Below are 12,671 nucleotides of genomic sequence, written 5' to 3'. Positions count from 1 at the left end.
ACAGTTCTTCCACGAATTTATTACATTGTTTGAAGCATAGATTATAATTGAGACACATTGATGCACACAGGTCCATGGAGATCAGTTCACATTGACGACCTCAGACGGTCGAAAGACATTGTTTCTGACATCAAGGCCTTACAAAACATGACAATCAGTCAAATGTTTGAAACAAAGATAAGTCAGCCTGATGGTAAGTGATTTGTTAATGATTGACTGTAAATGATAATACCCCCTCCTTAAACTCCTCACATATTATTTGCACAGCTATGGAGGTGAATGATATGGACACAGAGAATGGGCTGGAGGAAATGGAGTTGGAGGAAAATGTGAGTGCATACATTTTAAACATTTGTTATTATGAGATAAGTGAGATACACACTACATTTTCCTTGAACTAAAAATCTACCTTTTTAAATTTTGGACATACCGTTTGTGCATCAATTTTGTGAAATAACCTTAAAACCATGAAATGTAATTACTTCCACCAAGGATGCTATATTATGTCATGTTTTGGTGCCATTTGTGAGTCTGGTTTTCAAATTGTGTGTCATTCTGCTGCAGGGCTGGGACACTGTCTTGGACACTACAGCAGTGCTGAGGAGCTGTGTGCAGAGTGCAGTGGGCATGCTGAGGGACCAAGTAGAAAGTGGCCTGCGCAGTACTCAGAGAGTTGAGATCCTGCTGACACTCCTCAGTGACAGTAACGAAGTAAATGGTATGAATAATTACCTTTTTAGTGGAACTATATATATATGTATATGTGTATATGTATATGTGTATGTATATATGTATATAGATATGTGTGTATATGTGTGTATATGTATGTATATGTATATATATACAGTATATATATATATACACATATATATATTTCTCATCATCCTTGTCAACATCTCATCGTTGTGTTGACAGGTGAATTTCTACAATGTGTGAAAAGACATCTTCACTCATTGCTGGCGAATTATGATGGTAACAACCTCTCATCCATCACAAGCAACTGGGTGATTAAAGAGGCCTCAAACATTGATGCTTTGCAGGAAGGAGGCACATTCAGGTGACGGCTTTTTCTGCAAAATACAAAAAATTGTTTACCTATATGTTTTATTACTACCTTTTTGATCATCGCTATTATTGTTTTCTTGGGTTTTGACAGGCACACCTTATGGAAGCGTATTCAGGCTGTAGTCACTCCCTTCTTCGCACAACTGATTTCAGTGATCGATCGTGACCAAAACTTGGATATCCTGCTTGATAGTAACTGTGGCGACGCTGTTAAGAGGCTGTGGTTAGATATCTTTGGCAATGAGAAGCTTCTGGAAATTCCCCACCTAACAATGGACAACAAGTAAGTGGTGGTGGTAATGTGCTTGTAAAGGCTACTAAATACCTTTTACTTTTACTAATTTAACAGTTTGCTTTGCTAATGTAAATTTATTTTCTCTTGGCACAGCTCTGATTCAAGAACAATCCTTGTTCAAAACTACATCGGCCAAGACAAGAACTTGAGCTGCAGCATGCCATTCAGTTGGAGGATCAAGGACTATCTTGAGGAATTCTCGGTTCATTTGCTTCAGCATGAAGGTAAGTAATGGAGTGTTATGAGGTGCACTCTACAGTCAATATATTTTTTTTTAACTCTGAAATAAAATGTATTTATCTGCTAGGCCGCACTCAAAAAGAGTTTGTCGAGTTGTTTTGGAAAACACCACTTGGACGGTACATTGCCAAAGCAGACTCTAAGATCCAAACAGAGTTTTTTCAACGCTACCTTCAGGATTTCATCTCCATGACGATGAATGTGACTTGTCAGGAAGATCTGCAGGTTGTTTTTTTTGTAATTTTCATGTACTTTTTGTTATGAAACATTTGCCTTTTAGTATTGTACATGTCTATATTGATGCACAATGTCTGTTTTTTTTAGCTCCTGTGCGATGCCTTACATTGTTGTGTCAATGAGCTGCAAGTGAAGCTCAGTGACACCGAAACAGTGATCTCTCTTCCCTGGATCCATGTTGCTTATCGTGAGTTTAAAAACCGGCTGCAAAACCTTTCAAGAATGATCTGCATTGAGCCCCAGGTGACCCATGATCTCTTGAAGAATCCTCACGCCAAAGAAGGGGCTGAACTGGTGAGTCAACTCCTTTTTCCCTTTATTTTTATTTTAATTTTGGCAGGACTTTTTTTTTTAAGTTGATTTAAGTTAAATGTACTGTGTAAATGTAATTTTCTTCTTGTCTCCAAGATTCTCGATGTGTTTGCTGCTTTTGCGTGCGTGGAGTACCTTGAACCTCGAGTCCTAGACACAGATGCCCAAAGGCAAGCCTGGCTCAGGCAGGTCAAAAAACTGCAGGTCCCCATTGAGTTGATCTGCTCAGAGGACACCATAAGACACTATGGAGAAAGAAGCAAGGCCATTGCATGTAGAGTCCAGTAAGTACATTTTTCCTAGATTTTCCAGATCTAATTATTGTATACACACAGGCTGAGGTTTGAAATACATTTTTGAAACAAGGACCTGTGTTGAATTTGTTTGTCATTTGTTTCATGTTTCTTTTTCTCAGAGCTAGATGGAATCGGATATTTTCTCTGTCTCTGTTTGTTGAGCACATGTTTGACATCGATGAGAATAAGCTTACACCTCTAGTTTTGGAGCATACAAAAAGACTTGGCCAGGTTGGTTCCTTGTATTTATCTGAATTGTCTTGCGAATAGGTTCATGGATTTCCATAAAACTGTATTCACAATGACATAAATGATTCTTCCATCCATAAATAAGTCTTTTGTTTCTGCTCTCCTCTAAAGATTCTGGAGGAAAGTTCAGACCTCAAAACTCAGCAGTCTTTTGAGGCAGTTATTCGATTGCTGAAAAACTGCAAAGATGAAGCTGTTGAACACATCTTCAGGTAGAAATTCAGTTTTCTTTCTAATGTATTTTATCAGTCTCTTTCGTGGGGCTGTGTTTTTATTTATTCTTTATGTTTTATCTAGGTTTGGTCATAAAATCTGCCCAGTGTGTATGGGAGACCCAAAAGATCCACTCTGCCTTCCATGTGATCACATCTATTGTGTTGCCTGTATCAAGCAGTGGTTGGTCCCAGGTCAAATGTACTGTCCTCTTTGCATGCAACCAGTTGAGGATGACTTCCCCATGGTTTCTTCAGATGCCATGAGGTTGGTAATTGCATGAAGACAGTTAAAGATCGTTTCACACATGTACAAATACTCATATTATTGCTTTGTTGACAGGCTTCTCATCAACCAGCATGCCCAATTCCGGAAGCAGTGCAACACCTTCTTCATAGACCTGGTGTCTACTGTGTGCTTCAGGGACAACGCTCCTCCCTCTTCGGAAGTCATTCACATTTTGCTGAGCTTTCTCATGGTGGAGGCAAACACAGTTCCCATTCTCAATGGTAGGTAGTGGGTGTAGGAGGTGTATTATTCACTCAAGCATGTATCTGCAAAGTTCTAAATACCATTCTTTTTCTTTTTTGACAGTTAATCAACAAGTTCTCACAAAGGTGCTCTCTCCTTTTGATGACTCTGTGGATAAAAATCCAGTGGTTCGATCAGTAGTGCTTAAACTCCTGCTAAAATACAGGTGGGTTGATGTGGATGAACATTTGGCACAGGTTTAACATTTTCTTGGTTTGTTTTTTAATGAGTTGTCTTCTTTTTGTAGCTTTGATGAGGTCAAATGTTACCTGCAGCAGCATCTAATGGTGATTGAGCAGAGCCAAATATTGGAGGGGACAGACAAAACTGAACTCTACTGCTTGTACATTAACTGCCTGGAGGTACACAGTGATTCAAAAGTCTCACCTGTATTTTAGTGCAACTTGTTTTCACTGGGCAAATTTACCTTGTACCATTTTGATTCTTTTTAGGATTCCATGTTTGAGAGGTTGCAGTTCAGGTCCATTGCAGACCAGAACGTGTGTCTGCAAAAAGAAAGCGTTTTTCTGACCGACTACCTGCAGTCACATGCTCATTCTGTTGGAACAGCCACTGTGGAATATCTGCAGCAGGTGGCCAGAGTGCGTATGGACCTGGATATGGCTGCTAACCTTATCATGAAAAATCTGAGATCCACTGGTGTGTAATTTTGTATAAACTTGTCACGCGTCAAGTCATATGAATGATGTTATTGTTATTGTGTTTAAATCTTATGCTCCATTCATTTTAATCTTAAACTAGAGTCAAGAAAAGGTGATCAAAGTGGAACCACAGCCTTCCTGACCAGTGTGGTGAACTTGTGCAAGCACAGTGGAAACGACTGGTATCGTGTTTACTTGATCCGTAAGATCGGCAGCCAACACGGAGTGGAGTTTGTCTTGAAACTCCTCAAAGCTGATCAAATGGACTGGCTCTTCCCTGAAGAAGCCCGGCAAAAAGTTTGTATCTCAGCACAGTGTTAGTTGTCTATTGAAATTGAGGTTATTTTCTAAATGCAATGTTAGCAGTAATTAACTATTGTGGTTCAATTTCACTCAGAGTGAAGAAGCCACTGCAATAGACCAGTATCTTGTATGTGGAGAAGAATACAAAGCTATCAGAAATGCTGTTGCAAAGGCAATGATGGAAGGCAAAATGGACGGACTGGATGAGGCTTGTGAGGTAAATTTACATATTTCTTTTTTGCAGTTCACCTTCATATAACAAAAAGAAATCGGCATTTGTATTGCATGCTTATGTGGATATGTTGCTTATACAGAGCTGCAGATGTTTACCACAGAGGAAAACTGTTTATCTCCTGTTGGCGCTGTACAGAGAATTCACTACTCTCTACAAAGAAGCCAATGTTGCATTCCTTCCGAAGCCTGAGGTAGGTTTGTACACTGAGATGCATTTGATTTTCCTGAGGGGGGCTAATTATTTCAATTAGTTTATTTCCTTTAACAACACTTACGGAGATTAGTTAAATACGAAATCAACCACACAGTCAACTACCACATACTGCGCATCAGTGTGCATTATGTGCACCATGCCAAGTTTTATTTATTTAAATTTATTCAATCAGTATCAATTAAAAATTCCGAGTCCCTGTGCAGTCAGGGGTTGAGCAAGTCCAGGTATTTACAAGTCCTGGAAGTCGGGGCTTGGGTACTTCAACACAGACAAATGCAACTCAAATTGATTTTTACATAACCTGTTCTTCTTATTACTGTTGTTAAATGCGAACCATTGCTACTGAGCGTGCATGCTTTGTTTAAGATACAGAAACTGACAGTTGAATTATATCCTTCTCACCACAGCTATTAGAAGCCTTGATGGCCTACGTTGAGACCTCCAAATTCCTTGGCAGCGCAGGGGTGAAGCCCTTTGCTTTGGCTCTGTTGACCAACCAACTTGGGCTGTTGTCTGTTCGTCCTGGGGCTTCTGGTGCACAGCGTCTGTTGTGGGACTTAACTGTTCACCTGACTGCTGTCTTGCTCTGTGGAACCCAAGGGGTCTTAGGCCCCCTACAGCAACTTGCTCAGACACCTGTTAACATGCAGGTATGTATAATGTAAGCTGCTCTCAGTATTGCCAACTTTTCCTTCTTTAAAGTGAACCGAGTGTCCGTGCTATTTCTTACAGACTGCCTTCTTGCCCACCATGCCTGAGGACATGTTAGCAGTGGCTCAACAAGCGTTGGGACCATTGCAGTGGTACTGTAAGTTATAAACAACAGAATGATACTGTGTATGTGTTGCTATTGTTTGTTGGATTTTTGAAATTTAAGGACTACAAAAAGAAAACTATTGACATTTCACTGCTCTTCATACCCAACCTCTTATAAAGTGGGGGAAAAAACAACTTTGACATAGAACACAGAATTGATGTCGACCTTGTCCTTTCATTGTTTTTGCAATATAAATGTAATAAAAAGTAACCCACCTTGAAACAAATAAAACAATGTATTGTATGTAGTTCTTGCTAAAACGAAAAGGCGAAAACATAAAGTATGCTAATCCAAAGACTCCAAAGACACTTTACTTAATGTAACTGTTGGGAATGGTTTGCCATATCTGCCATAACACAAGTTTGTCGTGGTTTTTTTAATATCACATTTAACGTAGACATTAAACTGCAGAGGGGCTGAAGAGAGCCACATGTGGCCCCTTAAAAATCATTGATTAATGATTGCATTTTTGATTTACTCTTTCATAGATTGCCCAAATGGTCACCCCTGCACCATTGGAGAGGTATGTTGTGTACAGGCCAACTTAGACGTTTGTGAGTCTTCTACTGTAGTATTATTTTCATATTCTTAATAATTTGTCTTGCTCCCTTTTTTAGTGTGGCCAGCCCATGCAAACAAGTCATTGTTTGGACTGTGGAGTTGAGATTGGAGGAACAAACCACATTCCCGTGCCTGGATTTCATGTTGCCCAAGCGCGGTAAGAAAATAAATAAAATGAATGAATAAAGAATATGGTTAGATATTGCATATTTTATTGTTGTTTGTGTTTATTTCTTCTTTTGGCAGAGGTGACCGTACCCAGACAGGTCACATCCTTGGGGACCCAAGTCGTAGGGGCAGACCAGATATGCTGGACACAAAGAGTATTTCCCCCTTTCCTTTCAACATTGTGCGCATGCTCACTCACATGGCCATGCTGTTAGGTGCCTGCATCCAACCACAGGTAGCCCGGATAAAATAATGACCATAACTTCAATTAGTATAATGTTCCCCTGCAGTGATATTGCACGACTGATTTTTGGCATTAAAGAGGGAGAAGTGTGACCTGTCATCTGATTTGTTTGCTTTTCCAGTCTATTGCTGCCATCATCAAGCCTCCTGTAGCTGACCCAGGAGCTTTTCTACTAACTCACTTGCAAGAAGACATAAAACTGGCAATCAGGGCTCTGGGCAAAGGGACAGACGACACAGTCAGCACGATTCACCTACTCATCAGCAGCCTACTGGAGCCTCATCAGCAACAAACATGTAAAGAACAACTTAAAATGAACATGAATCTGAATTGTGTATTCCAGGGGTCACCAACCTTTTTGAGACAGAGAGCTACCTTAAGGGTAAAAAATAATATGGAGGGCTACCATATAATATTTTTTTGTTTGTTTACCATTTAAATGATTAATATTATGCATTCAACTGCATACACATTAATTCCAGTGCTTACTCCTAACGATTACCAGTTTTTATAAACAATATCAAAGATATTTTACTGAGCGATCATACGGATACATGCAAGTGAGGTGAAGTGAAGTGAGCCCGCGGGCACCGTATTGGCTGCCTGCGGGCTACCAGGTGCCCGCGGGCACCACGTTGGTGACCCCTGGTGTATTCTATGTTGTTCCTGCTGTAAAGTTGCATCTGACCATGATCATTTTGGCAATTGATGGATGATTATTTTTAAAGTCATTCAGTTTGCTAAATGTAGGATATCTAGAGCAAAATTGACCTTTCCAATAATATTTCTAGCTTTGCAAATTAACAAAGTGAATATGGTAGTGTAGCTACACTGGTAACATCCTATAGTAAGACATTAAAAGGTGTGTTCTATGCTAGATTTACTGTATTTCTTTCCACTGTTCATTTCATTTTAGGGCCTGTTCCTTATAACAATCAGCTCTCTACAAAAGAGGCTAGAAATGGATGGGAGGTGGAAGTGAGCAATACCATCATCATACCTCAACTGAAGGTAGAAATCATTCTCTTTTTTAAATTTGTTCAGAAGGGGATTTAAAAGCATACACATTATTTTTTTGGTGTACTTTTTTTTGTTATTTTTACTTTGTTGTTGTACGGCGACCTCGAGTGTCTTGAAAGGCGCCTTGAAATATAATGCATTATTATTATTATTATTATTACTGTGTGGATTTTTTTCAATTAAATGTTATTTTTTTCTGCCGTCTCCTCAGCACTTGGATAGAAGGCTAAAGGAAGTGAACACATTCATCCGGTCTGACTCGCGCATCTCTGCCAATCCAATCATGAAACTCGTGTTTGGCAATCCGAGTCTCTTCTTGGCCTCACTTCCTCAAAAGTCTCTGATCCATGGTTCTGCTGTGTGGAACTGCAGGGAGAAAGTTTCTCTGCTCACCCTCTCTCATGTTGTAGAGCAGAACGACGGCAAAGACACACTGCCTGTGCTCTGGAGATTTCTGCATAAAGTAAGTCCATGATGTTCTAAAGTTGCTGTTTTATAGAGGAAGCACCAACAATATATTGCCTAACAAAAAAAGTTAACATTATTTGGAACTTTTTTTTAGGGGTAAAATGTAATGCAGTACAATTTCTAGCGATTATCCTTGTTGTTTTTCTTGATTTTACTCAGGAAGCAGAGCTTCGACAGGTGAAGCACCTTCCCGACATCCTCGCACTGCAAAGGGATCTGGTCAAGAAGTTTCAGAACATCACTGAGCTTTCCTTTGGGACCATTGCTGAATTCCTCCACAGTCAGAAAGCAGGTAATGAAACAAACAGGTCTACACCAGTGGCTCTCAGTTTTTTTTTTTTTTTTACTTTATGACTAATTTAACCAAGAGAAAGTTATGTGGAACTTCTAATTAGCTCTTTCTTGGAACTGTCATAGTACAATAGTTGGCACCATGCAGTTTAAAGACCTGCCTGCCAAGTAATGAGCTGTTTTAACTTGCAATAAGAAAATGATTGAGAACCAACCTCTAATACACTTGGAATCTTCTCATGTAAACAACCTTTTAATATTATTTTACCACCTGTTGAGCCAGTGCAGTTCATGTGTGGAGAGTTTTGTATGTCTATATATATAATAATAACATATAACATATTTTACTTTTTCTTGACGTGCAGTTATGCTGAAAACCTGGTATGAAAAATACATCAGAATCTTCCTGGCAACCTGGAATCAGCTCAGAGTGTCCTTGGCAACCAAGGGTAAACACAAACATCAACACAAATACATTTTAGGAAACCAACACTGGTCTGCCCGACTTTGTGATGAACTGAAACTTGGATTAAATAAACTGTTGTTTTTCAGGTGAGATTAAGATCCCGCCAGAGTTGAGCGAGAAGGACCTGGACATCAACAGTGATTTTAAGGTGCTGTTGCCGCGGCGACAAGGCCCAGGTCTGTGCTCTACAGCACTAGTGAGCTACCTCATCGCCTTGCACAATGACCTGGTGTACTGTGTGGATAAGCACACTGGAGAGGAGACCAGGTGGGGGTGCTCACGTCACATTTTTCCTAATTTGTTTCACTGTGAGAATGCAGCTCCCCAATACCTCTTTCCCATTGCTTTCCTTAAAGAATATTAATATAACCTTTTTAACCATTTCACAGATAGAAATACATTTTATGTTTGCAGCTGTGCTGCTAATAAATATGTTTATTCCTCCCCTAGCTACAAAGTGAGCCCTGCAGATCTGAGTGGGCTGCACGTGATTCGGTACGAGCTGGAGAGGGACCTGATCTCCCTGGTTCTCTCCAATACTCAGTACAGCATTGAGAGAGGTCAAGAGACGATTCACGAGTATGACCTGCCCAAGATCCAGCAGCAGATTGTGTCCCGTTTCCTGCTGGGGAAACCACTCATCACTCTCAATGTGAGGCGATGTACCACGGCTTTACCGACAAAAATCTGTGTCACCACTGTTTTCCACATTGTCTCTGTCTCGCTTTCTTTTACCACAGGGTATTCCAACGCTTGTGAACAGACAAGACCGCAACTATGAGATTATGCTGCGAGATGTAAAAACAAAAGTGAAGCAAGTACGTTTGGACATACAGGATACCACTGTTGCTGCCAGTCACGTATCATGTGTAAAAGATGTGTCTGTAGGTAAACCCTTAATGAGTGTGTATGTCATGTGTCTGTGCGCTTACAGGAGCCTCTTCAGACTCTCACCCTCTTCACCGTGGCCGGTGAGTTGCACTCGTACAGCGAGGTGTGTGAGGCTTTGTCCACACTGGAAGTAGCCCTTGGTTTTCTTGCCATGACCGGGGGAGAGCCCCACATGCAGCTATCCTGCTACCTGGAGGAGGTTCTGCAAATGGGGAACCAGATGGCGCCGCACGTTCTCAAGGTCGTCCTTTCATACTAACTTTTTCTAATCTTCTAATGTTGTTGTTATCTTTTCACTTCCACAGTATATCTAGCCTGGACAGTTGTTACTCTGTTCACATTTTTTGCAAAAACTTTTCTCTAAGATCCACATTGTTATGCTGTATATATATTTTTTTTAATTGGATTTAGGATTAAAAAGGTATTGTTTCTCTTCCAGGCTCTGAGCATGTGCTGTCTAAAGCATTGTGTGGCACTGTGGCAACTGCTGTCATCACTCAAATCAGAAAATATGCTGCGGCTCAAGAGGGTAATGCATCACACACTGCTGCCCATTACAGATACAGATTTTATTATTTATAGTAGCTGAAGTAGAGAAATGTAATCCAATTTAACTGACTTATGACTTATTCGTCTACTTCTTGCATGGCTGTAGGACCCGTTTGTAGGAGTGTCAGAGAAATACAAACAGCCTCTGGGCGAGGATGAACAAAGGCTCCTGACTGGTTTCTTTTCAAAGAACAGCGCTGACGCTTTCCTGCTGGAGATGCACGAGTTCCTGGTCCTGGTCCTTAAAAAGTCCAATGCGCCTGATACCTTCAATCCTGACTGGGGGTAAAACAAAACGTTATCTATTATAATTAATTTACAATGTATTGACCCTTATATAAATCTATAAACTCAATTATTTAAGACAAAGCCTAAAAATGATCATCAGGTCTAACATGTTGATGTTTCTTTTCAAAATGTACTTTTTATAGGAACATTTTAAGCTGTAGTGTGTTACATTTAGATATAAATGAATGTTTTTTGACAACAGAAATTAAAATTGGCTTCTCTTACCTCATATTTGCCTCTTGTTGTCGGTACCAGTGCTGTTTATGCTGTCCAAGCATAGCTTAATTGATCTAATTCCCAGTGTGTAAGAATAAGTGACATCTAATGCTGAGACTGTAGAGTGCAACGAACTGAGGACTCCTTAGCTCACCTCTCTCTTTGCAAGCATGTTGGGGAACATGTTGGGAAAGGATGTAAATGCCCTTTCTCAACTCCCACTGTTTCTCTCTCTCTCTCTGCCTCTGTTAAAGTCTTTGGTTTACACATTAATTTTACATGGCCATTTGTGAATTAAGCCTCCACTTCAAAATGCACAATCCATGACATCTTGGGCTGCTCTGGAATTAAGATGGTTGCCTCCGTAAAGCAAAGCCCTTGGCTTTTCAATTGACATTTTATTTTATAGTGACTGCAGCTTTGAATGGGTAGTATACTCAATTGTCTGTCATTGAACCTTCTTAAATATTACACACTTTATCTTTACTGTGTATGCTTATGCCTGTTACAGCTTAAAAATCACGCTGGGGTCTTACATGGAGCGCAAAGACCTGGACGTCCCCCCTGATGTGGAGGAGCTCTTCCCAGATGAGATCTGCCTGTCCCGTTATGTCGAAGCCTGGAAGTTCATTATTGCCTTCAAGCAGGATTGCGGACAGAGGCAGTGAAGTCCAGGTGACTTTCCTTCCCCCCCCACCCCCTTCTTTATTTGATATCATCAATCATCCCTCAGATAATGTTTACAAACCTGATGTGGTGTGAATGCGTAATATAATCAGTGTTTTATGCACATTTACGCAGAGATGTGCCTTTCTCTGTGCACTGATATTAATCTTAATGGTGCAGCAGAATATGTGATAAGTGAGTTGTATTCTTGTTTCTTTTGGATTATCTTGTTTTTTATGATTTTATTTTTCAATTTATTTCATCAAGAGAGTCTTTAAGGTGGAAAAGTCTTTTTTCCTAGCACTTTACATAATTGTGAATTTGTCTTTAAGATGTAGAAAAAAAAAAAAAAAACAGACTTCTACTCAGGGTCAAACTGATCTAAATCACTTTATTGTAAACTTAACCCATTATCATTCCACTGTCTTTTACATCAGTGTTGTTCAATTGTTATGTTTTCATGTTATGCCATTTGTATCCTCAGATGTATTTTTTTTTGGTTCTTCGTTAATTATCAGCATATGTTAAACAAGGTTCAGAAATAGATACAGCTACAATAAAACAAGTTTGAATCTGATGTGCTTGTTTATTAAATATTAATAATCCTGACTAACTATTGTGTATTACTAACTTTGGTATAGCAGTAGAGATTTACACATACATTTTGCTTTGTTGTAAATATTCCATAATTCCACTGTATCATATTGGAATATGACAGTGAAATTATTAAATAGGATTCAGGTATATATTTTTTCATCATAATTAAAAAAAAAAATGTTTTTTTAAAAACATGGCACAAGCTGGTTAGTTTCACGTATAATTCCCATCATGTCTGCACAGTTGTGAAGCTATTCACTAGTGATTCTCAACTGTGTTGAGTGTTTCAAGTAAATTCTGCCCTATATTTACATGTTACGTCACCGAGAGCCAATAGAAGTTGTCCATGATGGAGTGCTCAGGAAATGGCTGCCTGACTTTCTGACCCTCTTTTGGTGGGAGCTCAATGTGTTTCTGATCAGCCCGATGGAAATGATAAGGACAAGACTGCTGCTGGATGGCACCATAATTCGATTTCCTCTATACCAAAGCAGTGTTAAGTATAACAATGACGAGTGGAAGCGTGTGCCTTTGTAAGTAAACCGAGCCAGTGACCACCCTCTGGGAATCTGCAGGCG

At 39.7% G+C, this 12,671-nt stretch overlaps 1 protein-coding gene across 1 annotated transcript in view; it reads left to right on the top strand.

The window, feature by feature from the left end:
* LOC310932499 (E3 ubiquitin-protein ligase rnf213-alpha-like) overlaps positions 1-11,542 on the top strand; it is a 30,262-nt gene extending 18,720 nt beyond the window's left edge. The window contains exons 33-68 of the mRNA XM_083895824.1: positions 71-193; positions 268-329; positions 565-718; positions 916-1,057; positions 1,157-1,348; positions 1,454-1,584; positions 1,668-1,825; positions 1,925-2,131; positions 2,246-2,433; positions 2,565-2,676; positions 2,806-2,906; positions 2,992-3,174; positions 3,250-3,416; positions 3,502-3,604; positions 3,686-3,800; positions 3,891-4,098; positions 4,201-4,397; positions 4,498-4,620; positions 4,718-4,828; positions 5,259-5,501; positions 5,584-5,659; positions 6,157-6,191; positions 6,286-6,386; positions 6,476-6,632; positions 6,763-6,937; positions 7,558-7,652; positions 7,873-8,124; positions 8,289-8,421; positions 8,786-8,869; positions 8,973-9,153; positions 9,337-9,538; positions 9,627-9,704; positions 9,821-10,018; positions 10,217-10,306; positions 10,433-10,611; positions 11,342-11,542. Of these exons, the coding sequence (XP_083751950.1) occupies positions 71-193; positions 268-329; positions 565-718; positions 916-1,057; positions 1,157-1,348; positions 1,454-1,584; positions 1,668-1,825; positions 1,925-2,131; positions 2,246-2,433; positions 2,565-2,676; positions 2,806-2,906; positions 2,992-3,174; positions 3,250-3,416; positions 3,502-3,604; positions 3,686-3,800; positions 3,891-4,098; positions 4,201-4,397; positions 4,498-4,620; positions 4,718-4,828; positions 5,259-5,501; positions 5,584-5,659; positions 6,157-6,191; positions 6,286-6,386; positions 6,476-6,632; positions 6,763-6,937; positions 7,558-7,652; positions 7,873-8,124; positions 8,289-8,421; positions 8,786-8,869; positions 8,973-9,153; positions 9,337-9,538; positions 9,627-9,704; positions 9,821-10,018; positions 10,217-10,306; positions 10,433-10,611; positions 11,342-11,498 (5,213 nt within the window). The 3' untranslated portion in view covers positions 11,499-11,542. The remainder of the gene's footprint in view (positions 1-70; positions 194-267; positions 330-564; positions 719-915; positions 1,058-1,156; positions 1,349-1,453; positions 1,585-1,667; positions 1,826-1,924; positions 2,132-2,245; positions 2,434-2,564; positions 2,677-2,805; positions 2,907-2,991; positions 3,175-3,249; positions 3,417-3,501; positions 3,605-3,685; positions 3,801-3,890; positions 4,099-4,200; positions 4,398-4,497; positions 4,621-4,717; positions 4,829-5,258; positions 5,502-5,583; positions 5,660-6,156; positions 6,192-6,285; positions 6,387-6,475; positions 6,633-6,762; positions 6,938-7,557; positions 7,653-7,872; positions 8,125-8,288; positions 8,422-8,785; positions 8,870-8,972; positions 9,154-9,336; positions 9,539-9,626; positions 9,705-9,820; positions 10,019-10,216; positions 10,307-10,432; positions 10,612-11,341) is intronic.
* The last annotated feature ends 1,129 nt before the right edge of the window (positions 11,543-12,671 follow it).

The sequence above is a fragment of the Microchirus variegatus genome (assembly GCF_963457635.1).
Source record: "Microchirus variegatus genome assembly, chromosome: 10".
NCBI classification, from domain to species: Eukaryota; Metazoa; Chordata; class Actinopteri; order Pleuronectiformes; family Soleidae; genus Microchirus; species Microchirus variegatus.
Note: the sequence above shows the minus strand (reverse complement) of the source record. Positions and strands in the feature narration are given on the sequence as shown.